Genomic DNA, 25,120 nt, shown 5'->3' on the forward strand with positions numbered 1-25,120 from the left:
TGAAATGGTTTTTTCTTTTTTCGAAAATCGAAAATCAATAACCTCACTAATGAGATTCTGCTATTGGTGTCTTATAGTTGTGTTCTTTGAATTATGCTTAATACTAAAAGATGCAAAATTATGACAAGGATCAATTGAGAAAAAACTTCTTTACAGCAGAAGCAGCTCCAGGAGAGAAGGGAATTATTTCCGTATGGAAGCATAAAAAGTAAGCTACATAGAAAAAAACTGCATTTTTGCACAGCAGGTAGTTACGTAGAAAAAAATTGCTAGATCTTATAGAGAGGCAAAGCAATTTGGTTATTGTATATTTCTGTAGCTCAGATATAATAGTCTTCTACGAGCCCTCTTTCTGTATCTGAGTCATTGTATGGACTTGCTTGCATCATTATTCGCTGGCTTGACTGCAAGCTTATCCTCAAGGTAGAGATGAGGATATGTCTATCCAAATGGCATTCGCGCCCATGTAATTTTGGTGTTATGAAGTCCTATTCCAATGAATCAAGGGTTGTAAGCATTCTCCCATGTGATTATGGTGTTAGGAAGTCCTATCCAATAAATCAAAGGGTTGGAGATCTCTGGTTGTCTTCAAAGTGTGGGAGCCAGTACTGGTGAGCAAAGTTGTTATGGTGAGAATCTGTGAAGGTCGTAAGCAATTGTTACAATGGTGTGAAGGATCTGAAAGGGACAGTGGTGTGAAGGATCTGAGAGGATCCGAAGTACCGCTTTGAGAGCTTAAGGGAGTAATATCCACAAACTGAGGAATGGCCCATAGATGTGGGTCTGATTATCTTTGACCTAAACAATCTTAATTTCATTGATCCTAAACAATCTTAATTTCATTGATCCTTTATACTTGTTGTGAGTTGTCTTCCTCGTATCTATATGATTTTAAAGTCATTAGTTTATGTTGATTTGCGATATGGGAATTTCCACATTGGTCAAGGTTATTTTGGATTATTTTGTCTCTGACTTTTGTTTTTTTCTTCAGTGTGGCATGTCTTCATATGCACGTCTTTATAAATTCTAGGCATGAAGCTTAATTAACGATCCTTAAACTTATACTTAGACGTGATAATAATGACATGGAAAAACATAGGTGAAAAGATTCTAATCTAAGTGGCTTTTTGTGTTTGGTTTTACTTATGGATTTTTCCTATAAATAAGAATTATCACATTCATTTGTGTCTTTTCATCTCATTTTCCTTCTTCAATGTGTGAACTCATGTTTCTTCATTGCTATATTTTCTATGTCCTGTTTCTTTGGTTGGATTCCATCATGTTTTTTTGTGTTGATGTGGATATTTTTAGTAAACACATTTATTTCTTTTTTTCACGTGTTCTTGAATTGTGCGTTTGTATGTGAGGTTTTCAGTGTGGATATCGATTGTAGTGCGAGCCTTCACTTATGGCGCAGTAGTTTCTTCTCATGATGGCATTGACCTCTTACCTCTTTGCTTAGTATTTCTTGTTGCCGTAGGAGATTTATACATACAGTTAGTGGAAAAATGTATATTTTGGCGAGACAATGTTAATGTCTAATGCATCCCATTTGGGCAAGCATTTATGAGTGAACTTCATTAGTATCCCTTAATGATCTTGTTGTACTTGCAGACTTAACGATCTTGTAAAAACCCCTCAATCGACTTTACCTTGGTTTCCATTCCATTTAATATGAGATCCATATAGCTTGCAATATTTTGACCCTTTGATGAACTTTGGGAAGCTTGAGGAATAAGTCGTCGTCCTCTATGGTGTTGATCGGATATGTGGGTTTCTTTTGGACAAAAGTGATGGTCGATGATTTTGATAGTGAATGCCCGAGGATTTCGTTCACAGAGTCAAAATGGGGGGAGGAAATCTCATAGACAAAAAAGTTAGAAGTTAGTATTACACCAAGAGTTCATTTACAAGCTGATGAATATTCTATGTTGTATTGTTTTTCAGTGCACTCATTTCCAATTTCTTTGTACCGCCCAACAAAGCACTAGAGGAAAGCGTATCCATGTTCTCGATTTTGGATGTATGATGTTTTTTTTGGGATCATGGCTTCTGGTTTCCTTTCATGAATCTATTGTTGGCTCTTTTTCTTGGTCCGTTATTCTCTGAATACGAGGCAAATATTACTTCTTTTAGTATTTATAGCTCTGAAAATGCCCTGTTCCCATATCCCGTTATTGAACCCCAATATAATTTGAAGATCAATAGTTTGGATGCTTGTAAAAGCATGGTAAATGATAAGATTGAGTGAATATCAGCTTTCAGACATCCGTGCCACCTTTATTTGTACCATATCTATGGGATTCGCATATGAGATAATTTTTTTTTAACATGAACACTATTTTGTGGGGCTTACCCCGACATATGGTCTACTTTGACGCTTTGTTTCTTTCTTTATGTGTTTTTATTTGCATGAAATTACATAATTACTCAGCTTGTATGATTTGAAACAAAGGCGTTTGCCCTTTTCTAGCTGTCATTGCCTTCTTGTTTTGAGACGACCAATGTTGTTTATGGTTTTGAGAGGATTAAGGCCATTTATCTTGATAGAAATTGATTTTGATTTCCTTACGTATGATATTTGTTATCTTTGTTTCTTGCTGCGGTGGAGTTCCATAATTGGTATGTTCCCGACAAAGGGATACTCTTTGTCTGACTCAAATCCAGGCTTCAACCATGGAAATGGGGTAAATCGCTTAAGAACGACCATGTGCCTTTTCAGCGATGAGTTGGGTAGTGAGGTCTTCTTGCCATTATATGTGGCTTTATTTATCATCTATATCTTTGTCTTGTTGATAGTTTTTTTATAAGCAAAATTATATTATCAATAATATTGAGTACAAGGGATACTCAACCCGGTACATAGAATACGCTCAACAAAACTTATACAACATAGATAAAATTTAAGGGAGTTTGGAACCAATTATAGAATGACGAACACCTCCCCCCTCTCGTGCCGATAGCTTGCTTGCCAAAATTGTTGATAGTGATGTTCTTTGTTTGTTGGAGCCTTTATAAGGGCTTTACTGCTTTACTTCGTCGTTTAGCGATTCTATGGTATTTCCATTTCGGAGAAACTTAATTTTCTAAATATTTTTACCTGATCATGATGTGTGAGAAAAGAAAGTTTCAATTGATTAATAATGATAAATGCAAGATGGAATTAAAAGGGGGTGACAAGGTTTATTTCAACATAAAGAAGATTGAAATAAACATAAAGAAATAAAATCTAAAACTTGCATTCTTCGGTGTCGGGACCTAACTAATTTATAGAGTTTCAACTTCAGTCCTTCTGCTTGCAGTGGCCTTCGATCCACCTATATATATATATATATATATTGGTGTCAAATGGGTCGAGGTGGGTGGTGCGTTAGTGCCTTCTTATGTGTTGGTAGGCGGTATTGTGTTTCTTCATTTGGTAAGGATATCATATCACCTGAGGTGGGAGATGCAAATGAGAAGTAGAAAACATCTTAATTGGTGGTGGTGGCAAAATCGATGATCCCTGGTGCAAAGAGAACATTGTGAGTCTATTATTAAGTCCGTGGTTGACCTTAATAACTTACTAGCTCCAGATCAAGGAGGGAGTAGTTGTAACACTCTGACACTTAAGAGATCATCGATAATAAGAAGTATTTTTAGGATAAAATTGTTTGTCCTTGATTTGACATCTTACTTCCTTTTTTTATAGTAGGATCCTAAAATTTGAGAACATAAAACCTTCTACACAAAACATATTTGTTAAAAGAAACTTTTACATTATGACCCTAAAATTTGAGAACATAAAACCTTACGTAGAACATATTTGTTAAAAGAAACAATTGTTTGGATAAAATTCATTCTGCAGTCATGTTTGTTCCATGATTAAGTGGTCTTCTAAGGCATATCCATGTTTGTTCCTAAGGCTTTAGAACCTTTCTTGAAACCATAATTAAAATAATGACATCTTTGGTCTGACGTCATTAATTTGATGTTAATGGTCCGTTGTCTTCCTTAAAAAATTGTAGCACTTAAAGGATTCTGTATTGAGGGTTTCTTAATCCACCCTATCAGGTTTAAAAATACACTATGCAATTCTGAAAATGACCCCAGAAAACTGAATGTATTTCTGTTACGCACCTTGACACATACAATTCTTTTGTTTTTGAAATACGCCATATTTTACGACTAAATTTATTCGGAAATGCATTTCCGGAAATTTCTCAAAATACATATCCGGTTCCTAAAATGCTGCAAGTGACCGAAAAAGCTTACTGTCATCTATCTACACATAATTAAGCAGCTTCTTTCCAAAAAGGCAACAAGGTACTTTCTCAAAACCAGAGCATTTTGCTGCTGCCATATGATGAACATTAGTCACACTATTTTGTACTGTTTGTATACATTGTTTTGGTTAATTTATGCAGTCTAGATTTGTGTTTTAAAAAATATGAAGGGGTGTCAAATATTGGCCATGGCCTGACATCGGTGGTGGGTTTTTCGGCACTCCGCTATGGCTGAAATGATGACGGATGGTAGCTCCATATGTGGATATAAAACTAGGAATCAGAAATGCATTTTCGTAAATTTTCAGAATTGCAATTTTGAAATAAATTAAGTTATACAGGGTGTATCTCAAATTTGAAAAAAATTGTACGTGCATGAGTGCATTCTAAAAACGCATTTCCGGTTTTTAGGAGTATTTTTAAAATTTCGCTAGAAAAACATAGGGTAGGTTAAAAAATCCCCTTATGTATTTAGGCGGGTGATCAATGATCACTCAAATGTGAGATTTCACGTGTTGACGAAAGGTCGGTGGTGAAATCCATGGATACGTTCTGTCATATTTGGAAAGATACTGGAAGAGGTTTCAAGAGGCCAAATGATTTCTAATTTGAATGTATGACATTTGAATGTTTGTTAGGTGATGCATGCACACACAGATTCCATAACATCTTGTGCAAGGCGTGGTCATGCGAGTAAGGCATCCAAGCAAACCAGGGTGCCGCGTACCCAGGAACGACCTCCAATGGGAATCTCGTGGAAATTTTGTAATTGAGGTCCGAACTCAGACTGCAATGGAATAAGAAGTCTATCTTAGTAGTAGAGGATACCCCTATTTGAAGGAAAAAGTAGTAGCATGAAGTGAAGTGGTTGGGGCTAGAACTTAGTGGAAAAGGTAATACCAGCAGTCCTGCAGGGCGTGGGACATAAAAATAACATAACTGATTTAAAATAAAGGTCCTACCGAAAGAAAAAAAACAGGGGAAATTATTGATGATAGTGGGGCAACTATTCTAGACATAAAAGTTTTGGAAGATGTGATCATACTTTTTTAGGAGTGTGATTAATGTAGGGTATTATTGGTAATGGCTCGGCATGACAGTATGGGTGGATCCAATGACAATGTTAAACATGAATCTGCAAATTCAGGGGCAAGAAGCATGGGATGCTGTTAATAAGGTGGAGCCCTTCAAAGTGATAAGAGAGATGTTATAGGTCAACTGAATAAAGGACATGGTATAATCTATGAACATAACAATAAATATAAAGATGGATAAAATAGGAGCATGTGGTGTTGAGATTGCCCACTTATCTTGAGTCCCTAATTCTACAACATTCAAGTACCATATGAAAGATACACACAGAATGGAGAAGATTTAACAGTTTTACGCTTTTTCCAACTACAAAATGAGCCACACTTCCTAAAAATTATAATTCAGATAAATGTTCAACATGAAAATTGCAATTAGGGCATCAAACTCCAATAACTTATTTTCAAATTCTTCATCATTTCACATTCTTCGTCATCATTCTTTTGCTACAACCTCCTCCTCTGGGAAATAATCTTGCCTGGGAAGTAGTAGATCACGAGTTAATATTGTTTCAACATGCAGACACAAAACAGTACCAAAATCAATCTTTGCAACAGCACCAAATATATCAATATATCAATGGCTATCACATAAGGTTAATCTAAAAAAAAGGATGTTTTTCAATTGACATTGTAATTGTATTTTGTCCTTCTATGTTGCTTTTCAGGATTTTCAAGAAAATGGCAAAATTTGATTTTAAGATAAATTCAACCCAATCCTCTGAATCAACTGCATATTTTTGGGCCCATGAACATTGAATCACAAAGTAGCAAATTAGCAAACTCACAGAAACTTCACATAAATACTGATAAATATCACTTACCGCAATTTGCGTGAGAGTTGGTATATGCCGGTTCCTGCCATTGCAACATTTACGCTAAAAAGGTTCCAATTTTTCTGCAACATCGAAAGTATTTGCCTCTAACATATCAGGATTACTGAAAATTGTATTGCACATAGAACCTACAAAAAATTTACGCTCCTAATAATATTCAGAAACTAATTTACGTAGTAGTTCTCAATATTCCTACTTTTACTTTTTCCAGCCATTATGATTAGTAAAAAAGTTGTTCATTTAGTAATTGTCTTGCAGCAAAATAGTACCTTAAAGTTGCTGTATAAACGGAGATTAAAATTATTGTATATTCTATGTTTAATATTAAGCCTAGCATAATAGGCAACAAAAAACAGGAATACAAGTATAGTCTTTATAGATTTTGCATTGTATGTTAGACATACCATGTTACAGTGTCTAACTGATGATATAGAATTTACAAGTTAGGTATGTCATGCTCTTGCAAGAGAGAAAATGCAATTACTAACCAGAATCACACACACTTGACATATAGTGATGAAGGTAGTGAAGTAAAACTTTACTTGCATTAAAGGTCCACAAATGATTCTCAGTCCACTAAATTTCAATTTTTCATGAATTAGTCAAAAGTAATCTGTCTTTGAGAGAGAGAAAAAAAAACTTACTGGTGTGATTACAGTGCTGTAACGCGACCAGATAAGTCCAGTAGCCATGACAGCTGTGTTAAAAACAAAAGGAATCAGCAAACACATAGATGTAAATAAAACCCAATACACAACAATATAGGCTAAGAACTGCTTGCAACTTGAACACTCAGCATTCCGTGAATTCATTCACTTGCACATGGCTGCTCCTTTCAAAGAATCCAAAAATACACATTTTCACAAGGATGAGTGATGAGCTAATGCTCGCGGGCGTCTGTGTGACAGAGAGAAGTCTGCAATATATAACACAAAATGCAGTTATATATGCACATGCATACCTAGTTGCTGAGGATATGAAATCTTCTCAGGTGGTTTTGAAAAATCAGCAATATTGGCAATGCTGATACCCCACTTAAATGTAGGGGCCCAGAAGTGAACTGCACAAAATAGATAGTCAATTTATGCATCAATGCAAGTCAACAATAACACTTTAACACTTGACAACAACATTGGTAACTGGAAACAAAAAAGAGACAACATTGATACTAATGCTTAAAGCAACAGACACACACACACACACACACACACACACTCTCTTCACTCACTATTATAAGTAAAATTGATATTTTTTTTCCTATGAAGCACGGACACCGAAACCAAGACACTGACACATCGACACTTGTATTATTTAAAAATTGAATAAATTAAATTTAATCACAAGTCTCAGTGTCGGTTTCAGACACCAGCACTGACACATATTTTTTCAGAAGTATTGGTGCTACAGAACTTTTTTGAACAGTTGATGTATAGACTACATATAAACCAGATACATCAACATATGAATGTACCAAAAAAAAGTCAAATCTGCTTATAATAGTGATAAGAGAGTGTGTGCAGAATACATAAATCTTCACTATCTTTTTTTATCTACAAAAAGACTAAATTATGCTACCTTCACTCATCATACATGCAACAATTTCCTTCTATAATTCTAAATCTTTGATAGTATGCAACAATGTCCCCACTTATAAGCACATATTCAAGTCATATATTATCCGATGTAAGACTCTTAACATAGAAATAAATGGTGAGTGACCTGATAGAAGAAACCTGATAGCAGGTGGACCATCCGATCTTAAAACTGACTCTTATACCATGTTATGATTACGCCTAATTCATCCTTTCAAAACCGACTTGTAAAATTGTCGTCACTTATAAAGAGACATGTTCATATCATATATCATATATTATCCAAAGTGAAACTCTTAACCATAAAGATATTGCAAAACATTACAATAAACATAACAAGCAAAATAATGAATTAAAATGAAGTAAGAACTGAAACTAATAAACAAATCCCCAATTTCTAATAACAAATTTTTGCATCCCTTCACCCTAAAAAATACCCCTTTTTAACATAGCAGTCAAAAGCCAGATTAAGCATTGACCATCTAATAAATCAGTAATCAGGAATCAAACATTTACCATCTAATTAATCTTAATCACTAATTAGGGATCCAAATCAAATAGCTGCTATATATACAATCAGAAATACCGTATCAAAGGGAAAACAACGAATTGACAAACAAAAACACAAAGGAATACGAAAAAAGCAAAGTAACTGACTGGTTTTGGGTCCGGCTGGATGATTCCAAAAGGCTTGAAGCTTTGAAGTCGCCATGAAAAGAATCCTTCTTCACGTCTCCGATTGAAATTGAATTGGATTTGGTTTCAGCTTCTCCAAAACTTAGAGAAACTATATTATTTATAATAATTTATAATGTTATTATATTTTTTATGGGCCATGATGATAACGTCTCAGAGCATTCTTTAAATATTCAAAATAAAAAATAATTATTAATTTATTTAATTTAATGAATTAAATATTCTTATTTTTTTAAAAAGTAATTATTTTTTAAATAATTTAGTGACTAGGATATCATCATTTAAAAATAGGAAAAAAAGAAATACACTGATACTGTAAAGTATTTTTACACTGTCAACCAATAAGAGACATGAAACTAAATCCTATTTTTAATTTTAAAAACTTGAAATTACATGACAAATTAATTTTACGTGTAAAATTATTTTACGTGACAGTACACTATTTTTAAAGTCCTAAAAATATATAACTGAGATATCATTCCCTACTAAAAGATATTTCTTTTATTCAACATTCATTAACATCTTCTTTATTCTATACTAAAATCCAAATCCTCGTGTAATCAAAAAAGAAACTCAAATCCTCGTGCAACACACTATCTTAAATTTATATTAAAAGTTGATATTGTAAAATGTAATATTTAATGATATTTATTTATTTATTTATTTATTTATTTTGTGTGCACAAATTGGTTAAAATATTGTCTACTGCTTTTGAGAATTTTATGTGTCAGTCAATAGAGATTTTGCCCCCTACTTTTGTTAGGTCATGAAATAATGGTGTATTATTTAAAAGTAAAATTTATCTTTGAATTAAATTAAGATAATTCAAATTCTTAATTTTTATTTATAAATCAGATATTCTCTAGTGCAATTGAAGAAATTATATTTTTAATATAATTAATATTCTTGATTAGAGGTGGCAAAGCGGACGGTCAGCCCTATTTAGGCTCGTCTAAGAGCGGGGCAGAGTGGGACAACTTAGGTGTTCGAGTTTAAAAGTTATATCCGTCCCGTTTATTAACGAGTTGGCGGATCGGTCCGCCAATTTTTATTTTTATTTTATTTTAGAATTTTATTTACTACATAATTTACAAATCTCTTAATGATTACCAAAGAGTTCGATAATTTTTTTTAACAACATACAATAGAACTTCAATACAAGCTTAAGCACAAAATAAAAATCAAAATAAATAATACATATCATCCTATTGCTATTTAATAAAAACTAACTACTAAAATAATCGATTTAAGAATTTACACAATACAAACAGTGATAACAATTATATTGCATAATACATCACAATGCATAAAATAGTAGTGCATAAAATATCAACACCCGACTTTCTCACTATTTATATCATATAGATTCTTATATCGACCGATTTCTTATTAGTTAAGTTATAAATTTGTCACACGTATACACTAATCAAATCATTCATTTTTTAAAATGAACATCTATTTTAAAGAAAACACGTGAGCTAATGTATTGAGAACTTAATAATTATGCATGTCATACAATTGTTCTTTTATTTCAAACTTTTCCAATCAACACATGTATTAGAAAGTTATAGAAAGAACATTACACTTATAATTTAATTTGTATGTATAATAATTTAGAATACAATTCAATCAACATAATCCTAAGAGAAGAGTGTTGTTTTTATACTTAAAAGTTGTTTTAAATTCTGAGTAAAAAATAAAAAGTTTCAACAAAAAGTCCGCGGGCAAAATCCGCCCTGCTCCACTTTTTAAAGCGGATTATGCGGGACGGACCAACTTAAAGTTCCGAGCCTAAAAACTCAACTCAGCCCGTCAAAAATAACGGGTCAAACGGGCCAAACCGGCAGACCTGTTCCGTTTTGCCATCCTACTCTTGATGATAAAAATTAAAATGGGTTTTTTATTTATCAATATAAAAAACTTGTCATATACTTTTTAAATATATTTATCAATATATAATGATATAAACTTTAAATAAATTCTTTAAATTCACACTAATCATACACAATATTATATGTTATTATATGAAAGCTTAATAAAAATTGAACATTTTTAATAAATATAAAAATTATTAATAGAAAAAAAAACATAAATGAATGCACTATAGTATAAATAAAATTATAATAAAATCAAAGTTTTTCTGTTGGGTGAATTGAAGAACAAAAAAGTAATGTTGTTATTTAAATTTTTATTTCATGTTTATACTCTTCTGAACACTTGAAATGAGTTGTTAAAATAATAGTTGAAATTTAATGATTGCATATTTTTCCTTGATTATAAAACTTTGATAGAAAATTTAGAAGATTTCTCTCCATTATTCTATTGAGTGATGACCCCTAAGTGGAGTCACAGTGTCACACAAAGTAAAGAAAAAGAAGGAATGTCTTAAAAGTAATGGATTTGGTTGGTATTGGCCCTTGTACATATAAGAAAAGAAAGGAGATTTGAAATTACTAACCAGAAAAGAAATGAGATTTGAAATCACTAATTATTTTGATATATTTTTTAAAGAGTTATTAACTTTTTAATTTTTTTTTTGATTTTTTTATTTATGAAAGTGTTCTTTTGTTGTTTAATTTCCACCTTTAATAATGGTGGTAGTTTCCTCATGTGATTATAAAGTTTTTTGTGTGTATTTACCATTTTAAATAGTAAAATATTTTATTAGATTAGGTTATGTGATTTTTGTTTTCTCACTTTTGAAAAAAGTTTTTCATATTAAAAATTTGATGTTTTTTTTGTATGATTATTATTGTGATTTAATATATATATATATATATATATATATATATATATATATATATATATATATATATATGAAAAATTTATTATGAAATTAATAAGAAGTAATATAATATAATATAAAAACAGAAATAAAGGTGAAAAATAGAAGAGGAAAATAATATTATATTATTCTCATCAGTGTCGATTTCAAGTACAATATCGGTCATATTTATAGGATATATGTAATAAATAGAAAATCAATATAAAATCTTATAATTTTTGGACATCCATAATTATGTCATTTATAACATTAATGTCTATAAAAAATATGCCTCATTAAAATTTTGGGTTTTTCTATCCTATGCAAATTTGTACATGTTAAAAAATTTAAAATGGTAAATTTGTCTTGGAACATGTGTATTTTATATTAAATGTATAACTTTTTAATAAATAATTAATATTTTTCAATGAAAACTTACTACTTTTAGTTGCCTTAACATGTGCAATATTACACAGGTTTGACAAACCCTTAAAATTTTATTAGAAAAAACTCTATGGAAAAAATTATAGTGAAGGAAAAAGAGTACAATATTTTTTGTTAAGGAACTATCTCGTTACTAATTAATACAGATTATTACAAACAAGAAAGAAAATTTAGGAAGACAATAATTAATTGTTCATAACATAATAGTCCACTTTGGATATTTGTTCAGGATATTTCTTGTTAAAATCTTACTAGAAAAAATTCAGCGGGAAAAAATCTAGTGAAGGAAAAAAGTACAATATTCTTTTAAGAAAAATTTATTTCTCCCCCCCGCTGAACAAATTCATTTCTCTCCTCAACTGAACGATTATTTCTTCCACGATGAAGATCAATCTTTTTGCACTGAAAGGTCTGAAGTATATGTTTGACTTTGTTTAAATGTCTTCTTGTAGGTGAAGAACAAAATATTTTAAAAACCGGACCGGTCATCAAACCGGTGAGGATACTGGGTCACTGGTTCATCGGTCGAACCACATGACCAAACTGGGTTAAACCGGATAAAATCGGATTACACCTGCCATTATAATAAAACTATATATGTATAAAACCGGTCGAACCGGATCATTCAATCTCTAAAAAAATTATAACTAGCACTTACAAGCTTTATAACTAGCACTTAAAAGCAACAGCATAATCTATAAATAAGCTCTTAAAAATCACAAATTCAGAAGTTGTGCATTAGGTGCTGAAAATACTAATAATCCATATAGTTTAAGGCTCTTAAAAATCACAAATATAATAGTTTGTCAGCACTTAAAAATCACAAATTCAGTTCAAATTTAAACATAAGTATTACACATAACAAAGTAGTACAAATTACAAAGAGCATGTTCTATATCAAGTGTATTCAACATCAATGTGTGGTTCAATGTATGAAAGTTTCTCACACCATAAACTCATCGCCAATCACATGAAATAACTCTTTCAATAAATGACAAAATTGACATAAAAGGTACTTAGAAAAAAAGTTGAAAGTGACTTTATATACAGAGTCTCATCTAATTAAATTTTTTATAAAACAAATTTGATCTAATAAATATTTGTTATCTATATTAAACTCTCAAAATAAATATAGTAATTTGGTAAATTGTAGCAGTTCAAAATTGGCCATAATTTGAGATTGAATTTATTTGGGAGAATTGATAGCAGCATAAAAAATAGGATGTAAGAACATACTAGAGTCCCATCTAATAAAACAACAGACAAGATATAAAGACATAAACTTGTCTCTTAATTTTTTTTAGCAAAAACATCACAGGTACAGGTGAAACATAAATATAATTTATAAGGTCTCCAAACCCTCCATTCTATAGTCATCCTAATACAGGTGAAACGTGAAAACATTTGATTTTCAACGACAACATTTGAACCCTAATTTTTACCACATATCAGAATAAAAAATAAAGAGTATACGGTGGTGTTTCAGGATGCACAGCGTAGCGGCGGTGTTCGAACAACGGCCGACGGTGTTCTATTCTAGAAACGGCACAGTGGTGCTATTGAAATCGGCGGCGGCGTTCGTTCTGCACTTTCTTTTTCTTCGTCTGTTTTTGTTTTTCTTCGTTTGAGTTTCAGATTTTTCCTTTTAATTTTTTTTCTATTTTCAATAACTCAAAACGATGTCATTTTGGTTAAATTTTTTAAAAAAAAAACGCATCAAAACCGCTGGTTTACGGAAACCGTCGGTTTTCCGGTTTTCATCGGTCCAACCCACCAGTTTGATGACGAAGGCGGTCCAGCTATCGAACCAGACCGGCCACTGGTCCGGTTCCCGGTTCAACCGGTCCGACCGGCCAGTCCGGTCCGGTTTTTACAACTATGTGAAGAACTATAACCTGCTAGTAGCGTTATAGAAATTAACATATCATGGTGTGTATAATTAGTAAGATAGATTAGTGCTTGAATTACACTAGGATATGGTACTTCAGGACCAATGATTTTTTTCATCTTGTTCTCGAGGTCTAAAAGAATCATCTGTACATCCGATGATCTAACATCATAAAGGTAGACAATATACAAGATTTATCCATATAAGAGCATTTTAACATTTTGCTATATATGAGATTTTCTCATATAAAAACGTTTTAACATTTTTTCTATATAAGCCTTCTTGGTATGTAAAAGTTTCATTTTCTAAATGTTCATTTAGTAATGACTTTTTCTTTTCCAAGTCGTTCATCTCAAATAATTTCTTTAAACAATTTATTGCTTTTGGAATCTCTTCAAGAGTTTCAATAATTTTATGTCATCTACATCGACAACTATTATAGAAATTTTTTTTATTGAAATTTTTATAAAAATACAACAACTTATGAACTTATTTGTATATCTCTCCTTTAACAAATATTCATTGAGATAATTATATCACTTGTCTCCATATTTTTTTTAACACATGGAGATACTTGTTCAATTTTATATCTTATCAGCTGGACCATACAAATAAGATGTTACAACATCCATCATGTTCAAATCAAGTCATTCCTGTGCTACAAGACTAATTAATTATCGAAAATTAATTGAATCCACCACAAGTGAATATGTTTCATCAAACTCGATCTTAGGTCTTTGTGAAAATCATTGAGCAAGAAATCAAGCTTTATAGCATTCTAATTTTGCTTTTTTTACAAAAACTCATTTATATCCAATTGCTTTCACACCTTGAGGTGTTCAGACTACATGTCCAAAATTAAGTCACTTATAAAGTAAGTTTAATTATTCTTCAATTGAATATATTCATTTTGGCCAATTTACATTTTGTCTACAATATTTGATAGACTTTGACTCATAATTATCGTTATCATTGATCACTTTTAGCGCTATATTGTATACAAGGACATTGTTAATATTGACTTTATTTTGGTTATCTTAATTTCGGTTCCATCATATTTCATTCATGACATAATTTATTGAGATTTCTTTATTTCATTTTTCAAGTACTTGATTAGTTCTTCTGGAACTGAAAAATAAATTATGTCAAAGTGCTCTTAGAATTTTCATATCCTCAATTGAGTCATACTTAACTTTAACTTCTTTTCTAGGTAGAGGGTTTTTAACATTGGAATTGACTTTCTTACAACGCTTCAGGCACGACTACAACTCATTTGCAATAGTAGATTATCCAATAGGAGAATCCACTTTGAATGGAGTATTAACAGCAAATAATTTCATAAACTTTGCAAATGAATAATATTTTGAACTTCTGGTTCATGTTGGTTTGTAGGAGGATCAAGACAGCAATTTATTTTTTAATTGTTCATTTGATTTTCAGGTTTACTTTTTCAGCCGCTTATTTTCTCCCTTTAATATTGGAAAAATTAATTTCTCAATTAAAAATCAGCCTACTGGGCCGCAATCAATTATACAATTATTAGATCAAGATATATTCTCAAATACGAGATTCATATAAAAATACATTTTCTCTAATATTCTTTCAAGACTCGTCTTAGTGTACTATATTAGAGCAATTGAGTTATATACAACACATTCAAAAGTTTACTTAGATGAGAAGTATTAGGTTATTAACCTAAAATAAATGATAAGTTATGGGGAGAATTAACATATAATAACTTGTTGGCTTAATGCAAATACATATCTGAATTTTCATGGTTGTGTGTTTCCTATATATAATTTATAACTTATGATTAGGGGTGGCAAATGGGCATGTGCGTCCCGTTTAAGTGCGTCCCTCAAAAGCTCGCAAAAAAATGGGGCGGGCATAGTTGAGGATGTGAACCTAAAACCTAGTTCCGCCCCACAAAAAGTAAGGGCGAAGTTGGGAAAGTTCGTGGGCACTACACCCTTTAAGTTTAAAAACGTATAAATTTATGTAAATACACGTGCCCGTAAAAGCTCGCGTAAAAACTGGATGGGGCGGGGCGAACACATTAGAGGGTGAGGGCCTAAACCTTTGGCCCGCCCGTACTAAAGTGCGAACAAAACGGGTATGCCCAACGGGTTGGGTCGGTTTTGCCACGCCTACCTATGTCTCATAAGTATCGACTATGTAATTAACTTTAGATGTCTAAAGAATGGATCTTCAAGTTCATTTTTATGAACATATACTACGTGATGTTCGTTATCAATTTTAATAATATATGTGATACTAATCAAGAAATTTCTAAAAAATTCAAAAAATAAGATCTTAGTCTAATTAGTTGAAAAAACAATTTCACAAACTTTTGGTTGTGAGTAGACATATGCATGATCTTTTAGTCAATGCCACAATTAATGTCATAAATATTCAATCTCTCAAAATTTCCTTTAGGTTCAATTTCTCTATTTGATTGAAGAAACGTTTGATTCTTCAAAACTCGTTGTCGCATCATAGCACAACCGAGATGATCCAATTGATTTTGCCAATAACACATTTAAATGTGATTTGCAAACTTCTGGTTTACAATAATATATATAATGTTATTCTTCTAATTTGTTTCAATTCATAGTAAATAATAAAATTATTTATACAAAATATATTCTTAAAAAATTAATGGCATACAATTTAATTATAATTTTGACATTTAAATCAACCATTTCTAAATTTTGCTAATATTAATTATATTATAGTAACACAAATCAATAATAATTTTTTTTAGCCAAAAAAGAATATTATATTAAGAACAAAATAAAAGAGGATACAAGAGACACAAGAGGGGGACCAAGCCAAGACCTCTTATTTACAAAGCCTAAGCCTAGGGGTAACCGCCTTATCTAACAAGTAATCCGGTCTAATGTCTTCATGAATAAAATTAAACCAAGTAGAGCTTTTGCTTTTCAATCCTATATTAGCCAAGATATCTGCACAAAAATTGGCCTCTCTAAAGATATGCGATATAATAAAATCAATTCTCAGAGTGTACGCCTAACACGTAAGCCAATGAGACTTGAGAATCCAAGGCACCAAATAAACATTTGCAAAAGCCTTTACAACTAGCATGCAGTCTATTTCCAGCTATAACTTGTTCCAGTTCTTTTTCTTAGCCTTCTCTATAGCTAGAATTGCCGCCATAAATTATGCAAAGACAAAGCTGCCATTGCCAAGGAACACCCCAAAACTGGTCAAAAGAGTTGCTTTGTCATCTCTAAACAATCCTCCACAAAAGGCTAAAAGCGGATTGCCCGAAGTCACACCATCAATGTTGCACTTAATCCATCCACAATTAGGCGGGCACCAAATGACTTCCACAATGATTAACCGATTATACAAATGGATATCAATGTCAAAAGCTTTAAGAATAGAAAAACTACTCACTGAGCTATTGGCTTTCTTAGAAGTTAAGGTACCCACCATTTTTGCCCTGGTTGTTATATTTGAGATGCAATGCTTCCAATGAGTAGCACAATCATCAAATCTTCTTTTATTCCTTGCCTGCCATATTTGGTAAAAAGCAAAAACAATGCTAGCTCTGATTACAGTAAGAGCCTGCGAGCTCCAGGACTCTTGAAGGACCTTGAGGCAGTCAACAATGCTATTGATAGAGTATGAAATTTTTATTTTTTCACATAACCATATCCATATTTTCCTTGCAATATCATACGTGAAGAAGAGGTGAGGAGTTGTTTCAACATCTTTGTGACATAGAGAGCATATAGAAGGGAAAGATAAGCCACGGATGGTGAGATTCTCATCAGTGGAAACTCTATTGTGCATCAGTTTCTACACCATCACAGAGTGCGCAGGATCTGTGTCTTGGTTCCAAGGGAAAACTGACCATTTTGTCAAACCTGAGGTTTTAGTGACCATGTCATAAGCATGCTTGATAACATCTAATTATAAAATAATTTTTTGTCAGTCTTAACAAATTAGTCACAAAGTTATAACATTCCGTTATGAGACAAATACTAAGTTAATCACATTAAATTTATCAATCAATAATTTATAACAAATTAATAATATTTAGTTATAAAATATATATTTTCAATCCTTCATGATACTTTAGGATTATTGATATAATCCTTCTGGGTTTCTTTAACATTATTGATGCAATCCTTCTGAATTTTTTTACTTAAACATTATTGATATAATCCTTCTAAGATTCTTTAATATTAATGATGAAATCCTTCCGGGATTGTTTAACATATCAATGAAGACAAATTAGTCATTTTTTATCAATTCTCAAGTGATAATCATTTTTTGACCATTGCATAAAAATAAATCATTCTTTATATATATATAAAGAGCTAGATCATTGATCGTTTCAAATAAGCATAAAGATAAATATTTTTTTGTGCAATTCTTTGATAATGCTTTAAAAGTTCTTCAGAAAGTATATAAATTATTATTTTGCTATCCTTCAGGGATGCTTGATAAATTCTTTAGAAACTATATAATAAACTCGTTACTATCCTTCAGAGATATTTGTTAAGTTCTTCAGGAACTATATTACAAACTCATTGTTTTGTAATCCTTCAGGGATTATTTGATAATTTAATAATATATATTAAAATTTAACATGGGTAATGGAAAAGAATAAAATGTTAAAACAATATTACCTGTAATAGTTAAGTCTTCAATATTTTTCCTTTTCAAGTTTGATAGAGTTTCGTGCTGATAACGTGATATGAAATTAATGAGAAGCAATAAAATATAAGAGTAAAGATGAAGGAGAGTAAAGATGAAGGAGAGAAATTATATTGTATTATTCTCCTTATGTAATATGAGTCCTATTTATAGGACATATGTAATAAATAGAAAATCAATATGAAATCTCCTAATTGACGGACATCCATAATCATGCCATTTATAACAAGATTGATATAATACTATTGAGGGGAAAAAGGTAAACGCGGTGATAAATTTGTTGTCGTTTGAAAGATTGTGAATAGAAATACATTTTCTCTGATAAGATAGTTGTTGAAGTATGTTTTAAAATCTTAAGCGGTGTAGAGAAAGATAATATGTTTCGAAATTGCAAGCAACCAGGAAGCCAAATCAAATATTTATAATATTCTAAGAGATATTATAAGATATTTATAATATTTTAAGAGATATTATAAGATATTTATATTATTTTTTATTCTTAAAGATATGTTTTGAGTTTTGTTATGGATTTGTTGGGTTTTAACAATTAAAAATATGTATTTGTTCTGTTATTGTAAGTGTGATCATTTTAGAACTTTATAGCAAAAGGAAGAAATAATAAGAGTTTAGGATTTAAGAAAACATTTTAGAGTTATCTAGAAGGATCAGATAATACATTGAAAAACATTTAGGTAAAAAATAGGGTTTGTTCTTGGAAACTTTGAAGGCTATTTTCTTATAACTCTTTTGTAATTTATTGTAACAACTTTTGGAGTATAGTGGATTGGAGAACCATTGCCCCCTAGATGTGAATCATTTGATTGAATTGGATAAACAAACTTTTTGTGTTTCTCGACTTCTTTTTATCTTCTTCTGCCAAGTTAATACATTGTGTTATAGCATTAAAGAGTTACAATTGCTGAAGGCCATTTATTCTGATTGTCATTGTTCTTTGTCCCCACACATCAATTTTTTTTTGGGATTGAACTCTGAATAATTTATTCACGAGCGATTTTAATTATTCTATCAATTTCACAACAAGTGGCGCCTACCGAGGGGCAAAGGGGTATTATTTACAAGTGAGCACCATGGCTAAATGGGAGATCACAAATTTTTTTAGAGACAACGATTTTGAGTTGTAAAAAGTGAAAATACAAACAATTTTAACTCAAGAGAAGTGTATTGAAGCTTTGACAAAAACAGGGAAGACCGAAATGGTGGATAAGACTAAAATTGTCATTAACTTATGCCTCGGGATAAAATTCTAAGAAAAGTTGTCAGAGAACAGCAGGCCTGGCCCAAGGGCAAGGCAAGCCAGACCATTGCCTTAGGTCTCACTTTTTTTATCTCTTAAAACAGGCCTCAAACTAACCCGTAAACAAATATAATTAAACAAATGAAAATACTTTGTATTGTAACCCCGTGCAAGACCGACCCAACACATAGTAAGGATTACGACGTTTTAATATAATTTTTTATTTATTAATAATTATATTTTAAATTAAAAGTTTATTTAAAATAAAAATTTGTTTATTTAATTATTATAATCAATTTTGTTTAATCAATTTTTCAATTAATAATAAAAACAACCATTTAATTTCATTTTATTTTTTGCTTTTGCACCGGTTCCGACCTACATAAAGATCACTAATCTGACTCGTGCTACGGAGCCACGTCTACTGGCCAAATGTTGTTTCAGCCAGAAATCAAACTTGATATTAAAATAAAATTTTCTTAACTTCAATTTGATTTTTTTTAAACACACAACATTTATAAAAATCATTAACCTTACTCTTTAAGTAATATATAGATTTAGATTAATCAAATTTATTTATATAATTAAAAATAATAATTAGTGCAATATTTTTCTTATAAAGTTAATAACCTTAATTGCAACTTTAATTCCTTTATTTTATTTTTTCCTTGATTTTGATCCCTCTATTTTAAAAATAACTATTTTATTTTTTATTTGAGAAAATTATATAGAATTTGATTTTGATATCTTATCTATTTTTCGTTTGATCATAATTTTTTTTATTGTTTATACATGGATAAAAATAAATCTTTTTAATCAATAATTTTAAATGAAGTTTTTAAAATACTACTCAATTTTTAATATAATTCTTAAATTATATAAACATAATAAATAATTATTTTTATTATATAGCTCAAGAAATACATAAAATTAGTAAATTTAATTCACGTTATTAAGATGATAAAAAGTAATATGATAATTTTAAAACTTTAATTAAGGATTAAATTAATAAAATTAATATATTTTAACATTTATTTAATAATTTTATATTATTTACACACTTAATTGAAAAACTAAATTTAAGAAATTTATTGATAGTTTCTTTTAATTCAAAATAAAAAATTAATAAAAAATTTATTAATATATATTTCTTAGTTAGAAAATTATTTATCTAAAATTTTGTCTTTGTCTCCAAATTTGTTGGGTCGGTCCCGGGGAGTAGACTGTAACTTATATGTGGACAAAACTTGAATCGTTGTACACCATTTGGTCACATTTATAAGCAAATTTGACTTTTTTTGGTACATTTGACCATTAATGTATGTAGTCCATATATATACTACATACATTAACGGTTAAATGTAACAAAAAAAGTTTAATTTGCTTATAAATGTGACCAGAGGGTGTATATGACCAAGTCTTTTGTTCATAGGTTGTGCCTGAAATAGTAACTCTACTCATTCCAAATGGTGGAGAAAAAATCTATAGTGGAGCAGTTGACATAATTTTACAAGTTTATTGGTGATTTTGAGAATATCGTGGTTAAGATTGATGATGAGGGCAAGACTTTACTCTTGTTGAGGTCATATATCCTTTGAGAACTTTAAGGATGCCCTTCTTGATGGAGGACTCAATGAAAGTCCTGCCTAAAAGGCTGACATGTCTCGCCTGAGGGACTTAGCATTTCGCTATCCAAGTTGGGCATTATTGTGTCTAAAAGAAATTGGGCTCCTAAGATCATCTAAAACCCCACAGGGGGAGCACCAGTTCTCGGGATACCCTCATTGGTCGCAGGTGTAAAACACTTTGCCTTTTGCAGAAGACCTCGCGTCTGAGGGACTGTGTAGTGTTATATTTTACAAAAGGTTTTGCCTAGGACGGTGCCCTGGGGCCATCCTAGGAGGAGGCGACGACTTAAGGTCACCCGGTGGGAGGTATTGGCTGGCACATGTAGGAAAAAATATGGGATAAGACGTTGTAAGTTATTGAGTGCGCCTAAGAGGGGAGGATGAATTAGGACTTTGAATATTTATCGATCTTTAGAAACAAGTTGTTTTTATTTTTCTGGTTTGGTGCAAGAATTTAGAAATGTATTACTTTCTTTTCTGGTTCCGATCTAAGAAAGCAGTAAATGCGGAAAAGTAAATAACACGACAATGTATCCTGGTTCCCTTCACAATCCGAGAGTACTCCAATCCCCTTTCAACATGAAAGAGACTTTACTATTGTTAAGACTTATACAAGACCAACACAATCACCAAGAACAATCTTCTTGTGATTACCCAAGTTAAAATGAGAACAATCCTTTCAAAGTCAACTCTCTTGCTTCCAACAATCCTACATAGCAAGGATACAAATCAACCAAGTAAAACAAGAAAACAATCATTTCCTTTCTACTTTGTTGTTTCCTACAATCATGGACAACAAGGAATTAAAACCAAATCTGAAAATTATTTGATTAAATAAAGTTGATGAATATATATCAATCACTTGAATTTATATTCTCTTCCAAACAAGCAATTTATAATGACAATATAGTGCTCAAGTATTTATGAGAATGATATAAATTTTCTGGATTGTTAAGAACATACATGTAAAAAAATTCTTTGTGAAATATGAAGAACAAAAACACTTGTTTAAAAATTTTGAGAGAATAATATAATGTTAAATTTCAATGGAAGAGGTGATTTGTGATTTGAAATTTCATGTATTTATAAGAGCATAACACCTTTATGAATCATGGTGAAGTCATGAAAAGGTGTTAAAAAAATTGTTGCTTTTAAATCATCAAAGTTTTGATACATAGTTAGATTAAAACGATAATAAAGATACAAAGGAAAAATGTTAAGAAATAAAAAACGATAATAAATACAATATATTATTCTGGAATAATAAAAAATAATACATAAATTGTTCAGAAATAAAAAAGGCATAGCCTATTGCGTATGCCTAATCATCCCCCTGACCCCTCCTCTTCTTCCTATATCCCAATGCACTCGTTGTCTCCCTAACCATCCTTTCTACGATGGTCATCACCTCAGAACCACCACTCTCAATGATACTTAACTCCAAAGGCTTCTGCCTAATAAACTGTATCCGCTGACAGACCAGTAAGAGATCAGTGACATGGTCATCTTTGGCCTACTGGTTCTCCAATATCTCCTTATGAGCTGACCTAGGTGGACGTCCAGGAGCATCCAATGTCATGATAGGGTGTGACACTCTGTAGAACCATGTCATGTATCCCTCTACACAATGCTAACGACTGGATGTCTGCATTAACTGATACTCTTGTGGTACCATATGGTGCTCATAATCCTCAAAGATGTCATCGAGATCTCGACGGACAATGGTGTTGGAAGCAGCCTAAAATGGAGATTTGGGTATGGTCTGAACATAGTCAAACCACTGTATACATCGCTTTGGTAGATACCTGACCATAGTGCCGGTCCCACATGCCATCTACCTGGAGTACAATGAGATGAAGTCGAATGAGATAATCTCTCTGTGGTCCTCGAACGACTTCCCTAGGATGTTATCATGAATAGTCCAATCAAGATAGACTCGGAACGATAACACAACTTGATTTCCTATGTGGGGGAGATACATGGCAGCCCTCGACATCACCTTCATATAGTCAAGATCAAGATCAAACCATGAATGTGGTGGAAGTGAGAAATGACCCATCCTTAAAAACCGAATAAAGTGCATGTAAGAACAAATTATTAATAGTAAAATAAATTTAATAGTTGGAATGAAAGGTACCGTCGACAGTGTGCAAGAGCCTGTAAGCTGCCTCGTCCTCCTGTTAGAGGCTTCATTCAGCTTTTGGTATAGGCATACCAAAGAGTCGCCCCCTTGTTCCGCTCCCTCACCGTATCCAAATCCATGAAATACCGGAGGTATGTTACATCTACGTAGTTAGCACTTTTGTCCAAAAAAAGGGACATGCCAACCAAGAACATCAAGTAACACTTTAAAGCATACTCCCGGTGATACTAAACAAAGAAGGCATTGCCCTCATTCTCGGAATCAGTTGCCACAATGAGATGGTTGTGATAAAGATCCTTCAAGAATGAGAATTTTGCATGTGCCCCATTAGTCGAGGAACACTACTCAACTGCCTTTTCTGGTTGAGCACCCAAATAGACAACATCCATTCAATGGCAACATCATGAGTGATGCGAGAGTGGTTAAGGAGCCTCCCTCTATAAGGAAGATGTAGTAGGCATGCAACGACATCTAGAGGGATCGCCATCTATCCAACCGAAAAGTAGAAATATGACGTCTCCTTGTGTCATCTCTCTACGAATGCCCCATGCATTCCGTGGCTAATAATGTTGTAACCGGAACAACAAAGTCCGAAAAGTCTGGAGGCAAAAATGGTCTCCTTGAACCAATTCGCATTAGGATGATGTAGAGTAAATATTTTCCGAGCATGGTTCACGAACTTTAGTACCATTTGTTCCTGTAAAGATAAATATTAATATCAATTTTAACATATTTGTGCGTAAATCATTTAAATAAAAAGTGTAATAAAAAATATACATGTCTAGTGGAAACATATCGAACGATGTGATCGGAATAATAAATCAAGAGGGAGGTGTCAGAAGGCCCTTCTAGATACTGCGGGTTAACCAGTACGGGTGCCGAAACACATACCTCCTCGAGTGCCAGAGCATGAACCTTCTCCGGTGCCTCCTCGTTATCCCAAGATGAGGACGCATGTGATAGACGAGTCCTGGGAGCAGAAGTTGATGTTCCCTCCACTTCCTCCCACGATACCCGACCGCGTTCTCGACTCCTTGTAGTTTGCTCAACTCTCTTACGCCGAGTGGAAGCAGTTTGGCTTGGTCTGCCGAGTCTAATTTTATTCTGGTTGTCAGCCATTTTTCTAGAAAAAAATCAATACTTACAGGGAAGGACAAGAACAAGTTTGAAAAAAATTCAAAAGGATATTTTAACATTAAGTGTAGTATATATGATATATTTGGTACATGTATGTTAATATTAAGTAAATAATAGTATATTTTAACTAAAATAATATATATATTATATATATATATATATATATATATATATATATATATATATATATATATATATATATATATATATATATTAAATATTAAATAATGGAAGTTTTAATTCCCAATATATATTATAGTTACTGCTATTTTTATAATATTTATATAACCATTAATATATAAAGTACATTTTTATAATATTTTATATTTTATATTTCATAAATTATATTATAATATTTGTATACTATTTTATAAATTACTATTTTATAATATTTGTATACTATTTCATATTTTACTATTTTATAATGTTGCTATTTTATAAATTACTATATTTGAATCTAAATATTAATTTAATTTAATTTAATTTGTAAATATTAAATACATGAATATTTGAATATGAATATTAATTTTTTAATATGAATAAATTTATCCATTTAATATTAATTTTATTTAATATTTAATATAGTGTACATTAATTTTGTTTATATAACCATTAATATATAAAGTATTTTTTTTATCATATATATAAATTTAAAAAACAAATTTATTTATTATCATATTAACATTAAAATTAAT

At 31.5% G+C, this 25,120-nt stretch overlaps 1 protein-coding gene across 1 annotated transcript; it reads right to left on the reverse strand.

Moving 5' to 3' along the window:
* Positions 1-5,502: 5,502 nt before the first annotated feature.
* LOC131631995 (mitochondrial pyruvate carrier 4-like) lies at positions 5,503-8,598 on the reverse strand. Its single transcript, XM_058902760.1, has 5 exons — positions 8,439-8,598; positions 7,151-7,249; positions 6,834-6,886; positions 6,178-6,251; positions 5,503-5,832 (listed from the first exon to the last, which is right to left on the reverse strand). The coding sequence occupies exons 1-5, from the start codon at positions 8,491-8,493 to the stop codon at positions 5,790-5,792; spliced, it is 324 nt and encodes a 107-aa protein (XP_058758743.1). The 5' UTR covers positions 8,494-8,598; the 3' UTR covers positions 5,503-5,789.
* Positions 8,599-25,120: the final 16,522 nt, after the last annotated feature.

This window comes from Vicia villosa, unplaced genomic scaffold (assembly GCF_029867415.1).
Source record: "Vicia villosa cultivar HV-30 ecotype Madison, WI unplaced genomic scaffold, Vvil1.0 ctg.000893F_1_1, whole genome shotgun sequence".
Taxonomy (NCBI): Eukaryota; Viridiplantae; Streptophyta; class Magnoliopsida; order Fabales; family Fabaceae; genus Vicia; species Vicia villosa.

Coding starts and splice junctions, on each gene's coding strand:
- LOC131631995 (XM_058902760.1), bottom strand. CDS start 8,493: ATGGCGACTTCAAAGCTTCAAGCCTTTTGGAATCATCCAGCCGGACCC. Junction 6,252..6,833: donor ACAGCACTGTAATCACACCA/GTAAGTTTTTTT, acceptor TCGATGTTGCAG/AAAAATTGGAACCTTTTTAG. Junction 5,833..6,177: donor CAACTCTCACGCAAATTGCG/GTAAGTGATATT, acceptor ACTACTTCCCAG/GCAAGATTATTTCCCAGAGG.